The 24,472-nt window shown below is 41.7% G+C and overlaps 2 protein-coding genes across 8 annotated transcripts; one reads left to right on the top strand and one right to left on the bottom strand.

The window, feature by feature from the left end:
- Positions 1–170: 170 nt before the first annotated feature.
- On the bottom strand, positions 171–9,836 carry LOC310896539 (ester hydrolase C11orf54). Of its 2 annotated transcripts, XM_083828943.1 has the most exons (10): positions 9,633–9,836; positions 8,660–8,768; positions 7,214–7,336; positions 6,374–6,472; positions 5,632–5,705; positions 4,718–4,819; positions 3,655–3,831; positions 2,788–2,937; positions 2,079–2,195; positions 171–597 (listed from the first exon to the last, which is right to left on the bottom strand). In XM_083828943.1, exons 3-10 carry the CDS (start codon positions 7,269–7,271, stop codon positions 424–426), a joined length of 951 nt encoding a protein of 316 aa, XP_083685069.1. In that variant the 5' UTR covers positions 7,272–7,336; positions 8,660–8,768; positions 9,633–9,836; the 3' UTR covers positions 171–423. The 2 variants fall into 2 exon arrangements, with proteins under 2 accessions (XP_083685069.1, XP_083685070.1); XM_083828944.1 differs by lacking the exon at positions 8,660–8,768 and having other exon boundaries at positions 9,633–9,785.
- A 4-nt stretch (positions 9,837–9,840) lies between these two features.
- TAF1D (TATA-box binding protein associated factor, RNA polymerase I subunit D) lies at positions 9,841–24,382 on the top strand. Of its 6 annotated transcripts, none has more exons than XM_083828883.1 (16): positions 9,841–10,215; positions 10,340–10,403; positions 12,766–12,975; positions 13,091–13,547; positions 13,847–14,022; positions 15,983–16,037; positions 16,165–16,448; positions 17,615–17,683; positions 17,939–17,986; positions 18,305–19,391; positions 20,381–20,418; positions 20,938–20,994; positions 21,637–21,690; positions 22,533–22,610; positions 23,460–23,539; positions 24,131–24,382. In XM_083828883.1, exons 3-7 carry the CDS (start codon positions 12,779–12,781, stop codon positions 16,315–16,317), a joined length of 1,038 nt encoding a protein of 345 aa, XP_083685009.1. In that variant the 5' UTR covers positions 9,841–10,215; positions 10,340–10,403; positions 12,766–12,778; the 3' UTR covers positions 16,318–16,448; positions 17,615–17,683; positions 17,939–17,986; positions 18,305–19,391; positions 20,381–20,418; positions 20,938–20,994; positions 21,637–21,690; positions 22,533–22,610; positions 23,460–23,539; positions 24,131–24,382. The 6 variants fall into 6 exon arrangements, with proteins under 6 accessions (XP_083685009.1, XP_083685010.1, XP_083685011.1 ...); XM_083828884.1 differs by having other exon boundaries at positions 18,828–19,391; XM_083828885.1 differs by having other exon boundaries at positions 19,264–19,391; positions 21,637–21,779.
- Positions 24,383–24,472: the final 90 nt, after the last annotated feature.

Genomic DNA, 24,472 nt, shown 5'->3' on the forward strand with positions numbered 1-24,472 from the left:
GCCGTGATGAACCTCATCCCATTGGCCTCTGCCCATCGACCCAACCTGCCCAGGTCCCTCCGCAGGGCCTTCCAACCCTCCAGCAGATCAACACTTCCCCCCAGCTTGGTGTTGTCTACAACAAGACATCATCAATCATCAACAACAACCATGCAAGAAGAGGAACCGAACAGCAAAAAATACGTTATTAATAATACTCCAGTGAAATTACAGCTTGAGTTCAGCCATAACCACTCCAATTACAAATAAACTCTGATTTTCTCTCCTTAACAAATCTAAAAGGCTGGAAGTTTATTGCTGTCATTTTTGTTCTTGACTTTGATAAATATGTGCATAATTAAAAGCGTTACAAAAATCAGCATTTTTACTTAACAAAATTAAATTGCTACGCCTTCATTAAAGCCTCCCTGTGGACGGGCCAGCTTAGTCTCTGCCAACCATGTGCGTCTCCTTGGGCCTGTCGATACGGAAGAGAAGCTCCGCAGGCAAGAAATACCCGCAGTACTGCACGCTGTCCGGCGTGGTGTCGTTGTGGTAGTGCCCTCCTTCCCCGTGGGCGCTGAAGCAGTGCGTGTGCTCTGTGCGCAGGTCGAAACCCTGTGAGTAAAGAAAGGGCTGTGAGCATGCTTTCCTAGAATTGGTATTTCAAAGTACTTGGATAATCTCGCATTTGTATTTCCACAGATCTCAAAGGATGCTAGTCATTAAGCAATGAAAACTTGCGAGGTGCTTGCGAAACTAATAGTAAGAAAAACTAAGAGGAGTTATATGAGTCTGTACCACAGGACAGAAAAGAATTTAGAAACCCTGAGAGCCCCCAGCTTTTGCTGTTAATCTCCCAGAGATTTCCTTTTTTCTTTTCTAATTTGGGATTAAATCAGTCTTATCAAGGAGGCCCTACTGGAAATCAGAACCACTCTGCACTGAATACCAAAGAAACATGCAATAAAGGGACAATCTCTACTCCAGTTCTGAGGGCCAGCTTGGATGAAAACAGGAAGAATAGAAAATAAAATAACAACTAGCATCCTCGCCAGTGACACCACCCCTATCAATTTTATATATCCAGAGGATACTGGTGAGTAATGCTATGGCATTTGAATGCAAGAAACAGAACAGTTCATTAACGCAGGATTAAAGCTGTCTTCCACTGTCATCTCTGTGATGGCATTCACGCGTTTCCAAGAACACTGCCCCAGCTGAGTGCTGTTGTGCTTCCAATGGATACTGATAAGAATGCTCCAGCTGCATCCACTACACAACTCGTACTCATTCGGAACGGAGCAGCTGTTGGCAGCTGTTTTCTAAGTACTCAGCATTAGATTCTGGAAAGACGCACACAATTTAGTCTTAAGCCAAAAGCTGCTAAATAAAGACACAATAAAGTCACACCACTGAGCGTATTCAAGCCTACAGCATGTCTCATTTCACTCTGGAAATTTTTACTTATATTATTTATTACTGCGTTGTTATTTTAAAAAGTCAATTTCGTCTATGGCTTCCCGGTTACTTCTGAACACAGCCTTCCTAACGGTGAACATCTAAATGGCTTTTGAAACCTGATTGCTTTTTATCCTGAATTGTTTGTTGTTGATTTTAGTGCTTGTGAAAGATGCTAGGTATCTTTCTAACATGAGGAATTGCAGGCTCTAATTCGCATCAGCAATTGAGACACATGCTGTACACATTTTGACACAGCATTGGCAAGAGGCTTCTAAAAGCGAGCTACAAGAACACTTGGCTGATCAAGCTTCCGTGCTCTCGACATTCCTCCTGCTGTGCCTAGCTGTAAATGCAAACTGTGCTGTTAGGTTTGGGATGCAAACACTTGCACACTTGCAATTGGAACAGAACCATTAACCTCAATCCTCTGTGAACACCCACTACATTCCCAAATTGATTGACTGGGCCTAAAATTCAAACCAATGACAGAAATGAGAAGCTTGTATTTCATCACACTCCCTCTGGAAGCATTTAAAGCAATACATACACACTCCTGTTCTTAAAGTGAAAATCATATCCAAGACAAAATCCATCACAAGCCCTAGTTTACACTCAGAAATGAGGAAGAGACTCACTGGATCCCTGGAAACGATTACTGGCTGACAAACCAGCGGAGCCTTCATTTCAAAGAATTTGAGCCAGTTATTCACATCCTCATCAGTGTTCAGAGGACAAGCAGAAAATTCTGGAGGCTACAGCAAAAACAAAAGCTTTAAGTGAGATGAAGTTACTTATACCAAGACACTTTTTCTCTAGAAACTTTACTTCACCTTTCCCCACCCCACTATTCTGCTCAAATTACTTCTTGCCTTGCAGAAGCTCACCCATTACTGTGTTTCTGCCAGAAACAAAAGTGATCAGAATATTAGTTGTTTCATCACAGATGCTTAGTGGGAAAGCTGCTGAAGTGAGGATTCTCCTCTTATTATATTTTAGAAGCTCAAATAGTTGTTTTTTAATGTTTATTGCTTTCTGTAAGTATCATCTCAGTGCCTGTATTTCATTTTATTTCACTTCACAACAGTTCTACAGTTCCTTCTCTAGTTGCCCATGGATTTCAAAAGAAAAGATCACAGTGTTAAGGCCAAGTAATACAGCATCGTTAGTTATGGGATGCCAGTTTTGTAATATCAGCTTCTTAGTTTAATACACTGCTTATCGTAACAGTTCACACATAAATTTAAAAATACAAAGAGAAAGTCAGGGCAATGAGAGGTTACACCTTGATTTATACTTCTGTTTTCAGAAGAATGAAGACAGCGATATGAATTGAGAGCAACTTACCATAATGTGAATCTTTGCTTTCCCCTTCTGAATGACAAACGTACCACCCATCCCAACTGGCTTTTCTCCATAGTGCTTCTCTAAAATTTGTCTCAGACAAGAGACAAAATTAAGTTCCCCAGTTCTTCCATTGGCTTTCACTTCAATGACCTGGAGAATAAAGTTATTTCATCACTGCTATCTTCCAGCAACAGCCTGCACCAGTCTGTGAAAGCTGCTCTGAAACTCTCCCACACTCACAACCCAAGATTTCTGTTTCACAGCATGACTTTCCCCACAGCTGTTGCTCCATGTCCTTTCAGTACCTGATCAACTTTGTTCAACACTAACTTTGTGAAGAGTACTGGCCCACAAGTCATTTAGCCACACATGAAACAATGGTATAAGCAACCCCCTTCTATCCACCAGCTGGCTTCAGCTCTTAGAAACTCTTAATTGAAAAGATTGCTCAGTTTCCGTGCAGTAAACAGCTTTTTTGCTGCTCTGCCAACACTGCTTTGTGCTAGCTGTGCTGGGGGCAATACACCTCCAAAAAATAAGTAAGTGCACAGAAATGATTTACGCAGGTCAGTCACTGTACAGCAATAACCTTAAGTCACTGCATGTTTGGACTGGATCTGAATGGATGATTTATAAGGGAAAAGTTTTACTAAACTATTACTTATTCCTCAAAAATTCAAACGCTTCTCTGTCTCCACCAATTTTTCTCCTTGTTCACCAACAGCAGTTTTTTCCGTTTGGATATTTCTTTCATAGAATTGCTTCTTTACTATTATCATATAAAACTGATTTTAAAACATTGAAACATGGATTTCCCTTCAGCCACAAAGCTCTGCAAGCAAAGTCACCTTTGCTCCAAGGACGCACCTTACCAGGTTGGCCCTCGCTGGCATAAAGATTGGCCAACAGCCCAAACTCGCAGTCAGTGTATTTACTGCTGTACTTCTCGAGCAGGCACCCTTTATCTGCAGGATTTATCTGAGCGATGTAGCTCCCATTTACAGCAGGCTTCTTATCACTCTGAGCTTGAACAATAGGGATAAACTGAGAAAAAGAACATGTAATAAGTCAAACTAAGTTAATAAGAACATGTAAGAGTCAGTCAAATGAACGTAAATTTAAGTGTTGGACCATGATCCCAAGAAATATCCCCTTCATCACATGCCCTTCATCTCTCAGGATGAGGAAAATGTGCTAATTTTTTCACGCAATAGAACCTCCAGAAATCATTTTTACTTTCTCTGAAGAGTTAAACGTAATGTTTTCTGAAGATGAATATTAGTGTTAAAGAAGTCCAGCCTTTGAGATCTGAGCCCTGCCATGCAAGTACTGGAATTCTACATAATACCTTCTCGAGTTGTACCTTAGCAAGCACTACTACAGTGGTCCAGATTCAGTGCTGGGATAGTCTATCTCATCTGCCAATAAATTAATCAAAAGGGGATGGCAAACCCAAGGATCTATGCTTGAAAGGGCTCTGACTAACCAAAAGCCTCCAGAGGCAGTAGTTTTTGTCTCCTGCCTCTCTTGCAGGTAAACGTTTTGTATATGGAAACTTTAAAATGTAGAATGGTAAAACAAAGTCACTCGAGAAGGCAAAAGACAGGAGGCATTTCAAAGGTATTTAGAGGTAACTCGGACAGACATTTCTAAAACGTGTCATCAGTCAGTTTCAAGAAAATCATGTTTTCTGTGTGCTTCAAATCAATCACATGCTTTCTGGAAACTACAAGTTAAAAATCAATTTGTATTATATCGATAGTATGCATCTCATCTAACTCCTTCTCATGTGGTTTATGTGCTTTTGGCATGAAAGGTTTACATTAAATGATCATTTTGTTGTAAATAGGAAACGCCGAGCATGATACTGCTCTACTATTTCGATACTTCCACAAATTCACTGAGAACTGTCACACTTTTTGTTACCGACCTCAGCATTTACACCAAGAATCCTAGATGAAGCAGCTCCAGCTCCAAGAATGAAGGCTCCAGGTAGCTCTATGTCTTTTGCAACTGTATTGAGATCATAAACCTGCAAGAGACACAAACCTTTGATTGTGGTGTTGTGCTCTGATCTGGAGTTATCATTCTGTTCACTGTAACCTCTGGATGCATTTCATTCACAACACCTCATTGGTATTTTGGATAATTAGGATGAATACAGTTCCCAAGTCTGAACAACACAACATTTAGTAGTAACAGATTGGGTATAGCCCTGACCATTTTGTGAAAGAGAGAGTCTGCCTGTATGTTCCCCTGCCATTTACCAAAAACTGAATTATTGTTTCTATTGAAAATTGTATTTGTATAAAATAAAAAAGAAATCACATGGAAGAGAATATCATATAGAGACAGATAGGGCCAGGTTTCAGAAAGGAAGCATGATATTCTTGGAAAAGAACAGTAATGCGAATCTAGTGTTGGCTTGAAAATGCAAACAAATGCAGCCAGGTTTTACAAAGAAGCACGGCTGTGACTTGAAATCACTGACTTCAACAAACCATACATAAACACACAGACAAGCCCTTTGTTTAGTATTTCTTTCCATGGCTCCTGTCACAAATTGTTTGCTTTCAATACTATCTGGTATTTGAAAGCAGGAGAAGATGAACTACCAGATACAAGACAGTATATGAAATTTTTGCTAAGATCTGTAAGATTTCCTGATATGGTCTGTGCTTAACACACATCAGAATCAATCTAACACAACACTGAAAACTAACTTTCTTACAAAAGTGGAATCTTATAGTACCCATTAGTCCTTGGTTTTGTTTTTATTTCAACAAGATATTCCTTTTCTATTAAAAACGTATTTAAACCCCACAGCTACAGAAAAATACTCACTTTTTCTTTCTGTACAACAGGTATGAGGTAAGGAACACCTCCCACATCTGCTATTCTAGGCTTTCCACAGATTCCTGGAAGAATACAGCCAGTTAGCTTGGTAAAATGTTTTCTGTGAAATTCTTAAGTAAGCACACAGTCTAATGCACCAAAGAACTGGTTCCTCAAACTTCTTTAGAAAGTCAGACTCAAACTTTAGAAGGGATGCATGACCTTCTCAAGGTGCTTCTTCACCTACGTTGATGACACTGAACTCAGATGAGTAGAACAGATGACATGAGGCATCTGTCTTCTAGACAGCTAATGTCAAAGACAATGAATCCCACTCAAAATAAGACAGTTTCATTTCACAGACATACATGGATGGCAGGAATTTACACCAAATGGAAGTGCAGCTCCTTAGGTTCAGATAGTGATTGTCATGGATCAAAAACATTTCTCCAGCTGGAAGATAACTTCATTTCAAAACCTTTAGAGTTTAATAAATAAAGCTTATTTCCTAAGCGTGTATTGCAATCATAGGTTAAGAAAGAAAATGATGACAAGCACTTGAATGATTTGTCCTTGTTCGTACATCAACTAGGCAGCAAATCCAAGAGTAAAATGTAGCTTTCCTCTCATGCATATTCTGTACCTGAAAAATGACTTAAGCTCTCCTAACATCTCTAGAAGATCAAAACCAAGTACAATCAGGTAGCAAGAACTGCAGAAGCCTTTGTGGAAGACAGGAATGCTAGGTTACCTTTAACAGGAAAGTTGAAAGGTTCCTGAGTCAGATCAGGACAGTCTATAACAGAGACTTGAGCATCAGCAAAGTTTTCTTTAAGCCCTTTCTGCAAAACTGTAATAAAAAAAAGTAATGGCAAAGTTATTGGCAATGCAACATTGCCAAGGGGTTGACAAGTTAACTAACAGCACAAAATATTTTTAGGCTTTATTTCAGCAAGATACTTTAAAGAACATATACTTTAAGTAAATTTATTTTAAATCTATTGATTTAAATGGTAGTGCCTATAAGCGCATTGTTTCTCAAGCCAGAACACTGGAGAAGATCAAGAGCTTGTTCAGAGAATTATTAGTTACCACATTAATTATGAATTTTACAAAGCTTTTAATTGATGTACCGTAGCTGTGAAGTAACATGTATAACCTTAAACTACATTCAGCAGTGTTTTTGCTTCACAAGGGCAGGAAATTATGATCACAGTCAAGTATGGTATGAGAGCAAAGAAGGAAGTAAGTTTTAGCTGACAAGGCAATGACTTTTTGAAATACATGAACTAGACTGTTTGCAATTGCTTTATTATAATCTCCAGACACTGTCTGGAAGCGTCTGCTCTTACAGGATATTGCCTGTCATGTTTCCATTCACATGAAGATTATCTGGCAAGAATTTTTAGGGGGAAGGGGAGGTGTCATTTGTTTTTAAAGAACAGCATATAAAAAAACAGTGCTTTTCTTTACATCCTAGTGTACTAACAAGAACATTCTGCATGTATTAGAGGATACGATAAAAGCTTTAAAGTAAGTTTGAAGAGCACATTTTAAGTTCATAATAAGTTATACTCTCTGCATGACTTACCTCCAGCAAGCTCCTCCAGGCTTGGAACATGAAAAGCAAACCTTTCAACTTTGGCCATTTCCTGATTGTTACTGATTTCTTCAGGTAAGAAATATATTATCACACACTGTAGAAGTGACTGAACTGTCAACAAGGGTAATGGTTTAGTGATTAAAACAGTCTGTTTTCAATACATAACTTATTTTTCAAATTCATGCAAGAATACATAGACAACAGTAAAATCGCAATTATGTCTTCAAGGGAAAGACTAACAGCTTCAAGGTTACTGTTAATTTTCTTATGTGCTTTGGAAGAAGCCATAATTTGTTTTGAAAGAAAACTGGGCTTTTCTAAAGCACGCTAGTTGCCTCCCCAGGTCTTCCCTACGTTAATGTTTACTCTTTCAAGCATCGGTTACTGCGGACTTTCAACCTTGGCTGTGACATGGTCTCCACTTGCTTATGGGCACGTGCTTCCCTTTCCAGAGGGAAACAGGCTAGCAGCACATCTCAAAACAGAAAACAGCAGCAGCAAGTTCTACCGTATTGGGCTCTGTATGGGTACAGAGCCCGTAACAAAAAGTTCTGTTTGGAACATAAGTGTAATAGTCCATTTTGAAATGAGCTATATTTCAGGTAGCCTTGCAACAGCAATGTCAGCTACTAGGGCAAACCACCAGCTCTGGGCACAAATATCTGATTATATGCTATCTATAATTCAGCCACAGCAATCATTAACTCCTTAGGCACGTGTTTGCTGCACACAACAGAAAAAGAAAATGGGCCCCACTCATCCAGATCTCAGGTTTTGTGGGAAAAAGCCAAAAAACCAAATTGCATTCCCAGATCTCACAGACCTTTTGTTACAAAGGACTATGACACGAGCTACCTGCTAATGTATACTTTTAGCTTCTATTAAAAATAAATTCCTAGCTTTTACAATTGAAACAAACAAACAAACAAACAAACAAACCACAACAGTCTTTATACAACTGTCCTCTTGAGTCTGCACTGCTGTTGCGAGCAGTAGAGAAAGGAAGAAAGAAAGCTAGCTGTGTATAGTAAATTTCATCCTAGTTGGTCTTATCCATCTCCATGAGGGACCCTCTCCCTTCTTTGGCTTGTGGAAGAGAAGGTACCAGACTGGATTTGGCGCCTCTGGTAGAAGCCTACCAACAGATGGATCGAATCCAACTCCAGGACTTTAAGTGCGCACTGAACACAAGAAAGGGAGTAATTAAATCAGAGAAAGAGTGAAGATGGCTTTGGCAGCATTAAGTCAACCTCATCCCCTCAAGAACCTTTTGTCACATCCAGAACGAAGCTGTGCCAGAACTCAAGACACCAGTTGGAAAAATCATGAAATAGATTGAGAAGACAGGCTAGACCTGGTATTGTGCAAAGGACTGAGGCAAGACTTGGACACAGTTCAATCAAGTAGACTCAAATGTAACAGCTAGACCATCACCTGCTGTTTAAAGGACAGTAGTCAGCTCACCACAGTCACGAAACAGAAAAACTGGATAAAGCTCAGTGTCCCGTAAAAAACATCACCTGATTGCTAGATAGTAGTTGACCTGAAAGCAAGCAAAAAGAGAAGTAGATCAGTTAGTCACCAGCCTAAGGAACAGCACTTGCAGGGAGTTTGTGTGGTGTGGGTGAGGGAAGGAGACAACGGGCAATGAAATCCATTGTATGGGGACTCCAGTGTGGTTAGTACAGAAGGCTTTCAAAGCAGTGTTGATGTGTCATAGACCCAAATACTAAAGGAACAGTAAGATTATTAGGAAGAGATCTGGAATGGCGCAGTAAGAGCTGAGATGACAAGCATGTAAAAAGATTTTTTAGTTTTTCTTTTCCAAGCAGGAAAACAACACCAGAGATTTGGTAAGGGCCAGGAGAACACAGATAAACAGGTAGCATGTTCATGGGGTGGGAAGTGCCTGGTATCAAAAACTGGATTAAAACTAATTTGAAAGGAGGAAACCAGAAAGGAAAAGTTACAAGCGGGCTAAAAATGCTGGGGGGGGGGGAAGTGAAGTCTCAGGGAAACTTTGAAGATGACAGCCAGCGAGAGCCAGCTGAGAGAGAAGACACCAAGCAAAGCAGAACATCTGTGGATGTGTCTGCAAACGTCGTGTTCCTCGGCTGAGGGGATGCGGGGGGCCGCGGGGACAGCTCGAAGGACGAGACCGGGAGAGGAGTGGGTCAGGAGGGACGAGACAGGGATCCCTGAGGGACCATCAGGCAGAGGCGAGGAAACACGGCGGAGAAAGAGGAAACAGCAAAGCTGCCGCTGAAGTCGGCAGGGGAAGAAAGAAGGGGTTATTGAGGCTGGGCAGCTGAGGGAAGGAGGCGGGGAAGCGGCAGCACGGCTCCGCTCCCTGCCCGCCCGGTACACGGCGAGCTCCCGGTTACCGCCAGGAGCCGCAGAGCCAAACCTGCGCGACCGGCACTTCTCCACAGTCCCACAGCGAGCGGGGAAAGCTCGGCAGCTGCGCCCGTTTCAGGCTGGGCTACGAGACAGGACCGGGCTGGCCCCCTTTGAGACACCGGGAGAGCGCCGGGCCCCAACCACCGCCTCCCGGGATGTCCCTCCCCCGACTGGGCTGCCTGGAGGCGGCACCGCCACCCCCTCCATGACGCCTCCAGCCCGACCCTCCCAACCTCCGTCCATCCCTCCTTCTTTCCCTCCCTCCTCCTCAGCTCCTCTCGCGAGAGCCGGCCGCTATTTAGTCCCCGGGGCGGCCATTTCGAGCCCTTTGCGGCGCCGAAGCGTGAGGTGAGGGGGGCGAGGGGGAGCGCGGCGCCCGCCGCCATTTGGCGGGCGAGGCGCCCGGCCGAGGGGAGGCTGAGGCGATGGCAGGTCCCTCCTGCTCGCCCAGCGCTTGCAGCCAGGAGCTTGCTTGAGGAATGAGCCTGGGGAAGGGGCGAGCCTGGGGAAGGAGCCGGGGATCGCCTTGAGGAGCGGGCTGGGCGGCGGCGAGCTTCCCCTCACGGCTGTCGGGGCGCCCTCGGGCTGTGGTAAGGGCGGGTGGCCGCGCACAAAATGTCCGCCCCGGGGCTGGGCGCCTTTCGGCAGCCTTTTGGCTCTCCCGAGGGAAAGGATCCGTCAATGTGTAATGAGTGGATTGGTTTTCTTTTTCAGGGAGCTGCTTGGCATGTCGGGTGGTGAGGGAGACGAAGTAGAAGCTGGTGCTTAGCCCCGAACTGTAAGTATTATCTGCAGTCGAGTAGGAAAAGCTGGCGTTGTTGCATGCGCTTTTGTTCTGGAGTTTGCGTTGTTCAGGCCTTGTATGGATGGCCCCAAGCAGCAGAGCAGCCATGTGGTTGCTCTGGCACCAAATGAGGCACGTTTGGTCCCTCTGTCGCTTCTGGAACAGCATTAGGGTGAGTTTCAGCTCCACTGTACCCCTACACCTGCATTTAGTGCAGGTTTATAAACAAATTACTTCAGTTTTGAGAAAAAAAAACGCAAGGGAGTAGGTTACATGATACAAAAACTTATTTCCAAATTGAAACACAGACTATAAGACATAAAATGCGCAAATGAAAAGGGATTGCTGAGTTGTATCAACCTCACTGATAGGGAGACTTAGCTCCAATCACAAGAGTAAGGAAGAACTTAACTGAAAAGGGAACACGGTGCCCTGAAGTAGAAATTAATTAAAGTAGCTGAGCTTCTAAAGAGCAAGACAGCTGAAACAGTTAAACAATGACTGAGCATGCACAAAGATGGAAAGGGGAAAAGTACACAGTGAAGAAGACTGAGCCTTAATCAAAAAGACCCCAAAGTGTGACTACCAGAGAGGGGGTACTGCGCATGTGAGAGTAGGAGGGATAGTATGATGGTTAGTTCTGGGAAGCCATTAATGTTAAATACTTTACTTTCTTGGAAATTGTGTGAATATGTATATCTCTAAACTATAAATAAGTACTTACTGTTGTGCTTGGGTGTGTGTGTTTTGTTGAATTATCCCCCACATACCCAGTGCTGTTAATAAAGAATAGCTGCTTGCTTATTCTCCAGAATGAGTCTTGGAAAGTTACAGTACCTTTTTGCATTTCATCCCTCACCAAAGGAGGGCATGTTTAGCCCCTCTGCTGCTTCTGAAACTCCATTAGGGAGAGTTTCAATTCTGCTGTACTCCCACACCTGTGTTTAGTGCAGGTTGATAAATAAATGACTTCAGTTTTGGAAGAAAAAAGCGCAAGGAAGAAGGTTCTACCTTGAACAGTTATATGATGCAAAAACTCATTCCCAAATGTAGGCTGTTTAAAACTTAATTGCTGATGCGCAATGATACTGATAGATCTCTTGGGCTGAATAATATTGATATTAGCATGGAAGGAACCTTCTGCTGTATGTCCTGCCTCGTGAGGAATTTTGTATTATATGTTCTGCTTAGTTAAGCACTAACAAATCAAAGGAAATGGAGGAAGGGTCGCAACATAAGAAAGAAATGAAAAAGCATGCGTAACTCAGCTGGCACATCAGCAAAACAACACTATTTAAGGAAGAAATAGTGAAAAACGGGCTCAGGGTTAAACCGACAAGGATGAAGAGGCCGCAACAACCACCATGACCACTGCTTCAATTCATTGAGTCTGTGCAGATGGGAGGAACATAAATATATAATTTCAGTAAACCAGTAGTAATATGTATGACTTCTTCAAGAAATGTAATGAATATGTAAGTAAGCCTTGTGATTATAAATTTTTTTTGGTCAGCATTGAGAAGGCAAATGCACTTTGGCAGAACAATCCATGTGTGTCTCCAGTGCCACAGCTTTGATAGTAAAGAATGCCCACTTTCTAAGATTTCAAAATAAGTCTTTTTATTTGCTGCTTTTATGGTAACAACAGCTGCAATAGGGTAGTGGTATTCGTCACCTTTGTTCTGATAATAGCTTGTAGCTGTATGGGTTGGGGAAGAAATGGAACTTAGTCCTGTGAGTAGTCACAGCTGCTGAAGTCTTGTAACTATTTGTTTTGGCATGCTAATCTTACCTATTACTGCTGGTTTATACATGTACAAAGCATGTAAAAATCTCCCAAGATAGAGAACTAGAGGTTAGTAAATGACTAGCATGCAGATAAAATTACTCTAGGCTATTGCACAGTGAGGGTTCCTCTGCTGTGTGTTCCAGTCTATTTTGTATAGATTTATGCAGCTCAAGGGGTGGATTGTATTGCAGATTCAGCTGAAAATTAATTTTTTCTTTTGGGGCTAGTCTCCATTTTTGTTGATAGCAGTAAACAAAATGTTGATAGATTGTTAGAGCAGGAAGCCTTAAAGAACAGGGAAATGGCGTTGCTTCTCATGCCAACAGGCCTGGATAAGTTCAAAATTATTATAAACCACAGTGAAGTGAGTGTTTGAGTATGACTTAGATGTGCAGCATCCTTTAAAGTTAAGCTGCTGGCTTACATGCATGTGTCCATGTACAGGAGAACTTCATATCCAAGTTTGCTCACAAATTGTTTGAAATTAACCCTATGAAACGGAGCAGGGGAGGTTTGCCTGCTTAGCAGAGGATTTTCTTTAATTTCTTGAATGCTCATTGATTTTAGGACAGGTTGAAACATGACTGATGAATCCCAGGCTTCTGTTTCCGATTACCCTGATGCCCAAGATCTAATATGCACTCAACAGAAAGAAATAGATATGTTAAATGAGCACGCAACAGATAAACACAGGAAACGTTCACGCTCAAGACAGAAGGGTGCCACTCCTGAGGAGTCTTCAGTTGAGGTCATCCTGGACAGCAGTGATTCAGAAATGTGAGTTTTTATTGCTAGTTGGAGAACTTTTCATGCACAAAACCTGCATGATACATCATAAATGTACGCATTCTGTTGAAAGTAAATGTTTCTTTGGTGACCTTTCTGCTTCTAGTGGCAGTGAGTACCACACCAAGTGCTCCAGTGCACCTTCAAAGCAAAAAAGGAAATCACGACCTTCAAGGCAACAAGTGGAAGCTGTTGTAACAGTGCCTGATGATGAAAGTTCAGATTCTTCTCCGTCTCCTCCGAGTCCAGTGAAACTACCTGAAAGCTCCAAAGAGAAGAAATCCAAGCTTAATTTGAAAGCCATTTTTGCCTATCACTTCAGGGGAAGGAAGTTTAAAGCTGCTGCACACAGAAATTTTCGGAGTACATCAAGGAAGAGGAGGACTGAGACGGAGGCAAAGACAAGGCATGAGCGCACATGCATGCCTACTGGGAGGCCGCCACTGACAGCCTCACCACAAGAGCAAAGGAAAAGGCTTCTACATCGGGGTTTTCAATTCCCTTTTGTTGAAAAACATTATGGGACAAAACATATTCCCTTAAAGATGGTTCTTGACTATGAGGTGAGTCCTGTTTTACTGGAGAAATGTTTTAATTTTGAATTTATTTTAAAAACAGTGAATGTAAATTGGTTATTTTCTGTTTCTACCCGATGTGCTACGTAGAGTGAAACAAACCTGGTTTTATTTTTGTTACGCAGGACACTTGCTGTTTTCTGTTTAATACCTTGAAGAAAAGCACAGCTGAAATAAGGGTGCCAATTTAATATTGCAATTGGGTTGATACTATAAATACTTTATTTCTTTGCTTTATTATAGTGGTATTTTTAAAATCTTGCCCAATGTGTTTTTTTTTTCTTTAGCAAGCAGCTACAAAGGGATATTTCCGGTACATTGAAATGCTCAAATATGAAGAACACCTCAAAAAGGCTTTAAAAACACTTCAAGCTAGTGAAGACTTAGAAAGAGAATGTCTGGCAGTACGGAAACACAAGTATTTAGATGATGAAGGTCCCATTTCCCCTATCCAGGAGATGAAGTAAGTTAATCTTATATTTCTAGGGAGTAAAAAGCTTGCTGTTTTGTTCTAAACTAAAACACGAAGTTGAGTATACGGCATCAATGTTGTTATCAACGGGTAGATGCATGACTTTGGTGGGCGAAATGAATAGGTGCTCCTGTAAGTCAGTAACACACTTGGTGGTTTAACACCGATGAACAGCTGAGCCACCGCTATGGCACGGTAACAGCTCGTGTGTTAAAACAAGGACAGGGAGATCACTCACCAGTTACTATCACAGGCAAAACTCAGCGTAGGGAGAATAATGTAATTTATTTCCTATTGCTAACAAGCTAGAGGAGTGAGAAACTGAAAAAATGAACTAAAACCACCTTCCCCCCATCCATCCTCTTCCACCTCCTCCCCCTGAGCGGCGCAGGGGAATGGGGAGTGGGGGCAAGAACAAGCCCCTGGTATTTGTTGCTGAACCTGATGTTATACAGTATGAAATAAGCCTTTGGTCAGTTCAGGTGGGCTCTCTTGCTCTGTCCACTTCCTATTTCTTGCTCACCTGAAGGCCGACTTGCTTGGGGGTGGGGTGGGTGGAACAGAATGAGGAAAGGGCAAGTTGTGAAGCTGTCCAAGCACTGTTCAGCAACAGACAAAAAACTTGCAATCACAAATCCAAACCGGAGCACCTTATGGGCTGCTGCAAAGAAGCTACCCCAGCCAGATCCAGGACAGTCTGCTACACAGAGCTGAACAATTCAGGAGGAAGAACAGTTGTCTTCAATAGTGTGTGTTTTTGTGACCAAGCTGTAGGTGTATTGAGCTCAAATCTGCCCTTTTTGTTAACCTATATCAACATTATGCAATCTAAATGTGATTGACTGAAATCTGTATTTTGGGGAAATATTTCCTGAAATATTTTCCTGAATGAAATATTTCCTGTTCTTCTCAAATATTCAAATAAATAAAGTGGAGCATTTTATAGTATAAAAGGTATATCGTAGGTCTTCATGATCAAAAGAGTTTATTTACACACAATAAGTGGATCAAAAAGTCAGCAAGATGACGTAGTGTTGTAAGTATACATAGCACCTTAAAACTGGGAAGCTAGAAGGTAGTGTGAAGGTACAAGCCTGTTCAGGTATTGCTCACCTATTTATCACTCAAGCTGGTAATTCTTGCATGTTGAAGTATTAGGGTGAGCCTCTAAAGTAGGTAACAGTAATTGGTATGCTGTTTTCTACAGAAGAGCAGAAAAAGGTCTGCAGAACAAATGCAAAGTGGCTCATCCAAAGAGGGAATTCCTTATATGAAATTAAGTACTAGAAGACTTAGTGTTTTGAAGCAAGTTGTCCCTGTGCCACTTGCTGTGATTTAACCCAGCGGGCAGCTGAGCACCACACAGCTGTTCACTCATCCTTCTCTCTCCCTCTCTGCGATGGGGGAGAGAATCAAAGAGAAATAAAAGCCTGTAGGTTTTGGGTCAGCTGTCCTGGGTCTGTCCCCTCCCAGCTCCTGCTGCACTCCCAGCCAGCCTGCTGCGGACAGTGTGAGAAGCTGAAAAGTCCTTGGCTTGGTGTAAGCACTGCTCTGCAACAATTAAAACATCAGCATGTTAACAACATTCTTCTCATCCTAAATCCCAAACACAGCACCCTACCAGCTACTAGGAGGAAAAATAACTATTCTAGCTGAAACCGGGACAATAGGACTAAAATTGTCCCAGCTTTCTGGGAAGTTGTCTTGCTGTAAAAACTTGGGGACCATAGTGAAAATGAATTTGTCCTGCCTGTGTTGGTAGCTGGGATGTAATTCTGTTGCCAGAAGCTCGTCTGAGAACAGCCTCCTGTAAAAGCAGTAGTATCTTACACCCACGAGCTGTAGCACTTCCATACGCATTACGAGAAGCCAGGGATTGTAGTAGGAAAATAGCATGAATATGTTAGGCTACTATAAGAGTAGAGTTTGATTTACATTTTGTGTATTTCAGTGATGATAACAGCTTGGGTGCTGATAATCAAGATGACTTTGATGTCAGAGTAGTGGTGAGTAAATATTCCTTAATTTCAAAAACTCTATAACCTTCTGAGGTTAAAGTTGTAGATAATGTCCTTATCAAAGTGAGGTGTCTCAAAATTAGACTTGTGAATACCCTGTCTTTCATTGATTCAGGACAACAGCTGTTTCGTTTTAAGCAGCAAACTTCCCAATAAGAAGAAATCCAAGACAGAAACAAAACGTGCGAAATCAACGGGAGTGGTGGAAGTAGAAAAGAAAGGTCGTGCTGCTGCTAAGTCCGGGCTTCAGCGAGGCTCACTCCAGTGAACAGAAAACTGCTTAATGAGGTGGCAGCAGTCACTCTTCAGATACCTCGTTAAGGCCTACTTGGTTTGAAGTGTTGGTCTGAGGACCACATTAAGCTGTTGACTCAGCAGCCTAGTCAGACTGGGTTTAAGGTGAGTGTGTTGGGTTTATTTGTGTCTGACTGTTAGGAAACAAGTGTAATCGTTCTGTTAAGCGTTTACCTGTCGAATACCCTTGATGCAGTGGCTGGTAAACCTGTTTAAATATTAGCTTCTGCAACCTGTGTAACCAAGGGGTCATAGAATTGCAGAATTAAGTGTTCAAAATCTTGTGATTTAGCAGCAGCATGTGTGCGCACATACATAGCTGCGTTCCTGTTATGAAGGGGGGCTTAGAGACCCCTTTCATAGCTTTGCAGAGGACGCTTGACCTTTCCCTGTTGCAACTTGGTAGCTCTAGGGAGTAAGACTGAGTGATACTTGAGGGGTTATTCAGTATCTCGAGGAAATGCAGGCTGTATTTCAAAATGCTCGGAGAGCTGTGCAAAGGTTGAAGACAGAATTGAAGCTTAATGCTCATCTGTGTGTTCCAGCAGTAAAAAATACTGAAGTGGTTAGATAGTTTCCACAAGGCTACTACAAAATGCTGTTGATACATTTGAAAGATGATAATCCTTATAACTGAAGTTGTCTGTTTTTCAGTGCAGGATAACTCTTAAGTTTAAAGATTCTTTTTAATGGGGTCTCATGAATGTAACTAAGCAGCAGTGGGAAGCTCTCTAGGATTATAGTAGTTAACAAGTGCTGTCTCAAATCCAAATTTCCTTCCTGAAAGGTGCTTTAGCCAGTTGGAAACATGACTAATGAGCGTTAAGTGATAACTCCTAGATTACAAGACTCTCTTGATAGTGGTAGAAATAATAATAAAAGTTACGCTTAAAAAGCTTACCTGCAAATCGAGGAGATGTAAATAAGCAATGGGTTCAGCCCCAAATATTCTGTAACGGCCAAATTGCTGTCAGCAACAAACTAACAGCTGTTCAGCAGGTAAAAGGGATCAAAAAAATAAAAAAGCAAGCTATCTGCTGATCTGACAAGCTGGGGGGATTTACTGCAGGTGCTCAGTACAAAGAGGATTGGTCAAGTTGCATTCTTTATTTGCTTGAATTAAGGTTTCAAATCTTTGAAGATATCCCTTGAGGTTTCCCTATTGCAACTTAATAGCTGTAGGGAATGGAACTACGAAAATCTTACCTTCAGTAATTGAAGATCATATTTAATCATGGTCCAAAATTAATGGCTAAATGTAACTCTTTTAGGCATCTACCTGAGAAGTACTCTATGGCTTCACAGACTCGTCCTGGATCTAGGAGTGGGGTTCTTGCTGGGTAAGGCGTAGCGAGGTGGTGTGTGGAGGGAGTGCTGCTCATTCTGCAGTTCACGTGATGAATTTTTCTGTTCAACTGCTGAGTGACTCAGAAATGAACTAAATTTCAATTCTGATTAGAACTGGATTTGTACACGTGAAAAGCCAGCTTGTTACAGCTGTTAAATTGATTGCTGAAACGTAGCTTTTGGCTTTAGGAATCTCACGTTACTTCATCATATCTAACAGTTCTTATCCCTTTCCTTTTTTTTTCCAGTTTTATCTTGCTTTTGGATAATGAAATACTAGTCAACTGATGCAAGAGGTAAGCTGTTACTTGGTTTGTAGTTGCTATTTTTGTCAGGTAGCTTTTGCTTTACTTCACAAAATGTTTTTGAAAAACAGTCTAGTGTGAATAAGTTAAATTTTCAGGTGAATAAATTAAATTTCACTACTATGTGTGAAACCTTGAGAGAGAAAGTTCAGAGTAACACTTCTTTTATCAGTCTAACCAAAATTAGAGCCTGTAGCTTCTGCTTGACTGGAAAGTAAAATAATTCTGTAGTATCTGCATATTAAAGGCAGTTTTTTTAGAAGTCATATATGGAAATACTTCTGTTTAACCTGGTGTTGAATGCCGCAGGGCCTCGCAACTGAGGACAAACTTGATTTGTTTTGGATATTACCTGGAGCCTTCTGTGCTGAGGAGGTTGGAGAGCTACTGTGCACTTAGTCTCCTGGTGGTGCCCCACCAATTTCTGTACTGGCGTGTGTCATGCAGCTGCAGCTTGTGATTGCTTCCCTCTGGTAAAATCCCATCTTAATGCATGTCCTGTGTCATGGGAACATCAGAAGGGAGGTAGTCCTGGATCACTAAAGCTGTGAAACTTCTTTCAAGAAGCTTCTTTCATGTGTCAAGTTCTCGTGTCTTCAGGAGGGCCTAGGAAAGAGCATGGAAGAAGAACACTTTATGTAGGGTTACTGTACAGGAAAAGATCTGCAAGGTGGGAAGCCAAGAGACAGAAAGTAGTGAAGCCTTCTGAGAGCATTCTTCCTTGTAAGCGGGTAGGAACACAGCATCATCTTCTGGCCTTTGCTGTAGGAAGGGTACTGGACTAGGGAACTTGTGCAGTGTTAAATTGATTTTCAATTGATTTTTACAACAGCAGATCTGATACTGAACTCGTTGCCCCAGTTACTGTAGTCCAAATTATACCCATCTAAAAATAGAAGGCATGGCATGAAAGGTGACAGTTGTTAATGGGTAAGTATATAGGAGACTGAGAAATTGAACGTGATTTCTGTGTGCTCTTCAAATATAGTCTAAAAATAGTGAAAAAAAGGTGAAAGCTGATGCCTTCAGTTTGTTTCAGCACGTGTTCAGTTTTTGTCTGGTGCTGTAGACAAAAACCTGGAACCTAGTGCTTAAAAAAACCCCTTCTTCGCAACCCACAGCTGATGCATGTATTAGTTGTGTTACTTATATGAAGGGACAATCTTTGCATTTATTCAAGCAGCATTTAATCTAAATCCTGAATCCGGGGCAGGAATTTTGTATCGCCTTTGCAGAAATACAGTCTAGTTGCATTGTTTCCTTCCCAGACTTTGTGGATGAATTCACCGGCTTGGCAGCACCGAGCAGTTTTTACTTTTTTTTTTTGGACTGTTTGAATTCTTGACAACTGTTGGCTGACCTCAGCGCACTCCTGTGGAACGCATTAGGGAAAGAGGTAAGCTTTGTGTTTCTGCTGAGCTTCAGCATGAGAGAATTAATTTTTTCAGAGAAGTACGTTGAATATTGCGCTAAGTAATGAGCAAGTAATCAGCCTGTATGCTGCAAGACGTGTGTACCCAGCAGTGTCTTTCTGATGATGTATTCAAAAAGCAGCACTGCAGTGTTTCAGCTGCTGGCGTCGTGGTTTTCATGTGGACATGCTGATTTAACTTGGTGTTTCTGTTGAAACAAGTAGATGAAGAATTTCTTTGAACTGTTACTTGATAATATTTTGTTCCAGAACGTTTCTTGCAGTGGGAGGTATCTGAGGAGGTAGTTGTTCTGAAACACAAAAGTATCAGAAAGTTAATTGGCTGAGTTTTAAAACCAGAAGTTATTCTCTAGGCATAGTGAAGTGTCGTTATGCCTCGTTTTTCAGCAAATAGACACAACTCACCGTGTGTCGGAATTGAACAACGTGGCTAGAACAGCAACAGGTTGTGCTTTCCTCACTGTAAAGCTCATTGCAGTGGTGACAATGAGGCCTGTAACAGGCTTGCCTAGTGAAACAATTATGTAAGCATGGTCCAAAAAGTAGCTCCAATAAAACGAAATCCCAAGGATTGGCTTGTTTTGCTTTTGAATTCCGCATCCTGCCTACAGAGGAAGGTTGGCAGCTACAAGAAAGGCATGCAGTGCTCCAGTCCTGTAAATGGTTCGTGAAAGCGTACTTGTTAAGCTGCCTTAAAGCGTAGTCTCATTCATGTTTTCTTTACATCTCAATACCAGTTGAGGTAACTCCTCTGCATCTCATGTGCCATAGCGTTCGAATTTCTTAAATCACAGGTAGATTTTGTTGATAGTTTTGCCACAGGCTGGGCCGTGTCTCTGATCTCAAAAGAAATGCTTATTATTCAATATAAAAATACCAGAGTCTTAAAATTATTAAAATGCTGAGGGAACTTAGAACTGTTTCTCAGATCCTGTAACTTACTGTCTTTTCAGGAAGCGCACCCACTAGTCCAGTCTGAAGGAGTGTCTTGGTAAGTTGGTTTGATTCCAAATTCCTATGACTGTTGATCAGTGCAAGTTAGCAGTCTTAAATTCAGTCCGTTGAGCTGGTACACTGCTGGTTTTTTCTTACTGAGAAAATGCAGTGTTGCTGCATCAGATACTTACCTTCCTCCAGAGTTGAGAGTGGTATAAGATAATTGTTGTGATGATTGGCAAAATGTTCAACTGCTCTGAAGAGAGTGAGTGAGAATAGCCTTTCTGAACAAATCAGTTACGTGTTTTTCATCGCAGTTTATTCTGGGTGGCCATTCTGAATATTTAACAAGCGGTGTTTTGTCAGTAAATAAAGATAACAGCTGACTTTATTAATAAAAAGTTGTCAAATTACATAGTTATATCTAATATTCAGATGCAGCAGCTTTAAGTGTGATTGCAGTGAGAGAGCTTATCAGAAATGCTTGTGGTGATTAGAAATCACTTAAGTACTGCTGTAGGCTCTACTTGTTTGTATGTCACTTTGTAACCCCGTAATGATGTTGCTTTTTCAGGTGACACAGAAAATGAGAAAAACAAAGCCATTTCCCAGGAGTACGAACCTTCCGCAGGTTAGTGTGCCAGCTGAGGTTGTGCAAGTTCATTACTGCCTGGGAGGCTCAGGGTTTCAGTGACCGAACTATTTACCAAGTCAAGCTTACTGTGTTGTGGAGCGTCTCGGGACTTCTCTCAACACTGCATTGCTGCATTCTGAAGTAGTGCTCACTTTCAGTATGTTAAGTGGAAATTATAAAATAAATACGTTACGTACATATGTTGCAAGTGTTTAAATAAATTCTGTAGTTAATTTCCTCTGTCTCTTACCATTCAGGTATTACTAGCTTTTAATTTTAAAACTGTTGCCGATATGGAGGAGTTATTACTGCATCTTATCCAAATATTAGTGCATTTCCCTTCCCTCTTCCCCTAAATTTCTTGGGGAAAAAGTAAAAAGGCACTTCAGGAGCAACTACTATACTACTCTGGTCTGCTTGATTTTTATCTGTTGTATTAGTTGGTGGTAACAGCAATGGTGAGGTCTATCCCGATAGGATCTCTGCTGTAGGTTCATGTCGTTGGAAACGCCTCACAGAACAAACTTGTGGTTTAGTTTTACCCACTGAACTACCTGTTAGCTCTGTGGGATAAAACTACAAGACAAACCTTCATTTACCATTTGAGGAATAAAAATAATGTGTTATGTTCTCCTTCAGGTACTGGCTTCTGCATTTCACACAAATGAGAAGTGGTGCAAATGGAGAAGCTTGGTAAGAGTCAAAAGATGTGTTCTGAGATTTCAAGTGTAACTCACATGGTTAATTACATGGCTGGGACGTCAGCCAATTTTCTTTTTTGTGTAGGTATCAAAATTATTTCATTGTTGCTTGTGGGGTGAGTTTTCTTGTTGTCTTGGAACAGCCTAGTCCAGCTTTAATCCTAAAGCAGTTATTTACTAGTTCTTGGTTTGGTTGCTATGGCTTTTTAAAAAGAAAAAAAGACGGCACTCTGGTGACTGTCTGGTCTTGAAATAACTTCATAACATGTTGCATTTTTGTTGTGTTATTTAATTGAGCAATAAATACTGCTTTATCTACCTTTAATCTTCAAATTCTTCAAATGTTTGAGTTAAATTCTGAGCTTCTCAGCCAGTTTACTACAATACTGTTACAATTCCTGGATTCTGTTCTATAGAATGTAGCTCAAAGTAAAACAAGCAAAACACTTTGGAAAAAGTAAACACTTGAAAGTTCTGAAGCTGCTGAAATCCATGGAATCTTCTCTCTTACATGCATGACCGCTTTTGTGGAGTGGGTATAGAAAGAGCTTGAACCTTAACGTGTGCAGTGGTGGATCGAGCTATTGCACCTGTTGCACTGTATGGTATCTGCACCCAGCAGCATTCCTCTGATGGGGTGTTCAAAAAACAGTGCTACAGCAGTTCGGCATTTGGCATCGTTGGTTTTCATTCTGGTGTGTGTGTTAAACCTGGTATTTCTGCTGATACAAACTCTGTCCTCTTCAAGGATCCGAGTGCACTCCTTATTCCACGTATAGCTTCCCCATGTGAGAGCTGGTTTTCCCAGGTGTATTCAGTTGGTTTTTTTTACAGGTGATTTGGAGTACAGAAGAAAGGGAACCCTGTTTTAAAAGGATTAGCTGTGGAAGAGGGTAACGACCTGTTTGACTGGTAAGCACTGAGTTACTTGTCAGTTCAGAAGGTTTCAGGCAACTTCACAGAATAGCGGTTGTTAATTTGTTAGGACTTGAAGTAAACTGTCTAGTGAAGTAGAGGAATCCTTGTCTAGTAGCAGGCGGTCCTGGGTGTTGGCAGTACCTGGGCAAGCTGCTTCATCTGCAAGTCAAACCTCAGTGTTTGTGGAACTTGGGTGGATGCCCCAGAGTTAGGCAGTGATTTGTAGCTCCTGAAGCAGAGACTGTTGCTGGTCGTGATTAATTATTTTTTGGAGCTTTTAACATTTTAGGGTTGTTGTTGGTACGCAGCCTGGCTTCACTTACCTATTGGCAAGATTTTGATTTGTCCTTAAGAAAAAAGGATGGAAAACTTAAATCTGGGACTTAAATATTGATTTAAGTCAGTGGTAATAGCAGTGAGAATCTGGTCGAATCTGGTCATTACCAAGGCTGCTAGGATGTTATGTTTCTGGTGAGCTGTGGACATGACCGTAAAGCAAGTCCATCAGACTCTTGAACTGCCACCTTGCGTGGCACTAGGTCTGCTGGGGATAAAGCTTTAACGTAGGTCAGACACATGCTCCCTTCCGCTGGTAACTGAGCAGGTTCCTGCTGAGGTGTTGATAGGTATGTGGCTGTTATTGTTGGGCAGCCCTGACACTTGGGCTACCAGGGAATCAAAGATCTAGTTAGAATCTCACCTGGTAATTCAGGCTCCAGAAGCTGCTGTGGAGAGGGTTGTCACGCGTACAGACAAGGGAGAACAAAAGGCTGCTCCATGCAGTCTGCATCCAGCTGCGGTTCGCTGTAACTCATGGTGCGTGCTAACAATCTGACTTTCTAGCCTGTAGTGTCAGTTACTGAGTTGCTGAATGTCGGAGGGGTGAAAAGCAACACCTGAGTGCTGCCAGAGCAAGCCCGAAGGTAAGGCGCTTACCAGAATTGCTGGTACTAAAAAGGATGCTCAGGGTCACTTCAAAGAGGGTTTGCGTGGCTGAAAAACCAGCAGCTCTTAACGCAGTGACCGTACATTGAAATCCTCTGCAGGATGCTGTGGACACATTGTGTGTGCTGTGGTCTATTTCTGAGGAGATAAAACCTGACGTAGTAACGCTGCTTAGAGTGAAAAAAGGTGATCTACTGCCCTGTCACCTTTTTGAGGTGCTGATGGAGAGAGGATGCTGCTTCTTTCTGTCTTGGGGGGTGTGACATGTTCCTAGAGCTGCATGGAAGTCTTCAAGTAGATCCAAAATAGGTGAGGGAGGGGGGATGGAAGTGCAGGACTGGAATGCTATGGACACTGGCTGTAACAAAATTCTAATCAGAGCTGGCACTGGAAATGTTTTTTGCCCATAAACATTTTCAGTAAGGAATATATAAACATGTTCCTCCATACTGCTTTTCCGTGGGCACCATGTTACCAAGTTAGTTGCTTTAAACTATAGGAAAACATGAAGACAGTTCAAACGGCTTTTCTCTGGAATTATGGTGCTAATGGGTGCTCTTCTCTTTCAGGTCCTGCTGTGATGTTGCTGCATGTTTGTTGCAAGGAAGAACAGAACAGCTCTTAAATGCAGAAAGGATGCTAGTGTTAATTGCAGTAATTTAATGTCATTCTAACTTTCCTTACTGCTCTGTAAACTGAAATACCGTGTTCCCAACTGTTTTTCCCCCACTTCTCCATTATTGAACTCAACTGTATTCAGGTTTGGGGGTGTTTATTCTGTACGTGTCACAGCATTAAAATAAAAGTCATGTCTGAAAGGACCAGCTGCAGCCAGGGATTATTTCTTAACCCTATACTATAAAACATGGTGAAGTTGGCTTGTTTTATGAGGCTTGTTTTATGAGAAAGGA

Source organism: Anser anser (genome assembly GCF_964211835.1).
Source record: "Anser anser genome assembly, chromosome: 1".
Lineage (NCBI taxonomy): Eukaryota > Metazoa > Chordata > Aves > Anseriformes > Anatidae > Anser > Anser anser.

What these genes read in the sequence shown, in the direction of transcription:
- LOC310896539 (XM_083828943.1), bottom strand. Translation starts at nt 7,271, where the DNA reads ATGGCCAAAGTTGAAAGGTTTGCTTTTCATGTTCCAAGCCTGGAGGAG. An exon ending in TTTCAACTTTCCTGTTAAAG is followed by an intron (nt 5,706 to 6,373) that starts GTAACCTAGCAT and finishes GTATTCTTCCAG; the next exon opens with GAATCTGTGGAAAGCCTAGA. An exon ending in AAGCAAAGATTCACATTATG is followed by an intron (nt 2,196 to 2,787) that starts GTAAGTTGCTCT and finishes TTTTTGCTGTAG; the next exon opens with CCTCCAGAATTTTCTGCTTG.
- TAF1D (XM_083828883.1), top strand. Translation starts at nt 12,779, where the DNA reads ATGACTGATGAATCCCAGGCTTCTGTTTCCGATTACCCTGATGCCCAA. An exon ending in GACAGCAGTGATTCAGAAAT is followed by an intron (nt 12,976 to 13,090) that starts GTGAGTTTTTAT and finishes TTCTGCTTCTAG; the next exon opens with TGGCAGTGAGTACCACACCA. An exon ending in AGATGGTTCTTGACTATGAG is followed by an intron (nt 13,548 to 13,846) that starts GTGAGTCCTGTT and finishes TTTTTTCTTTAG; the next exon opens with CAAGCAGCTACAAAGGGATA.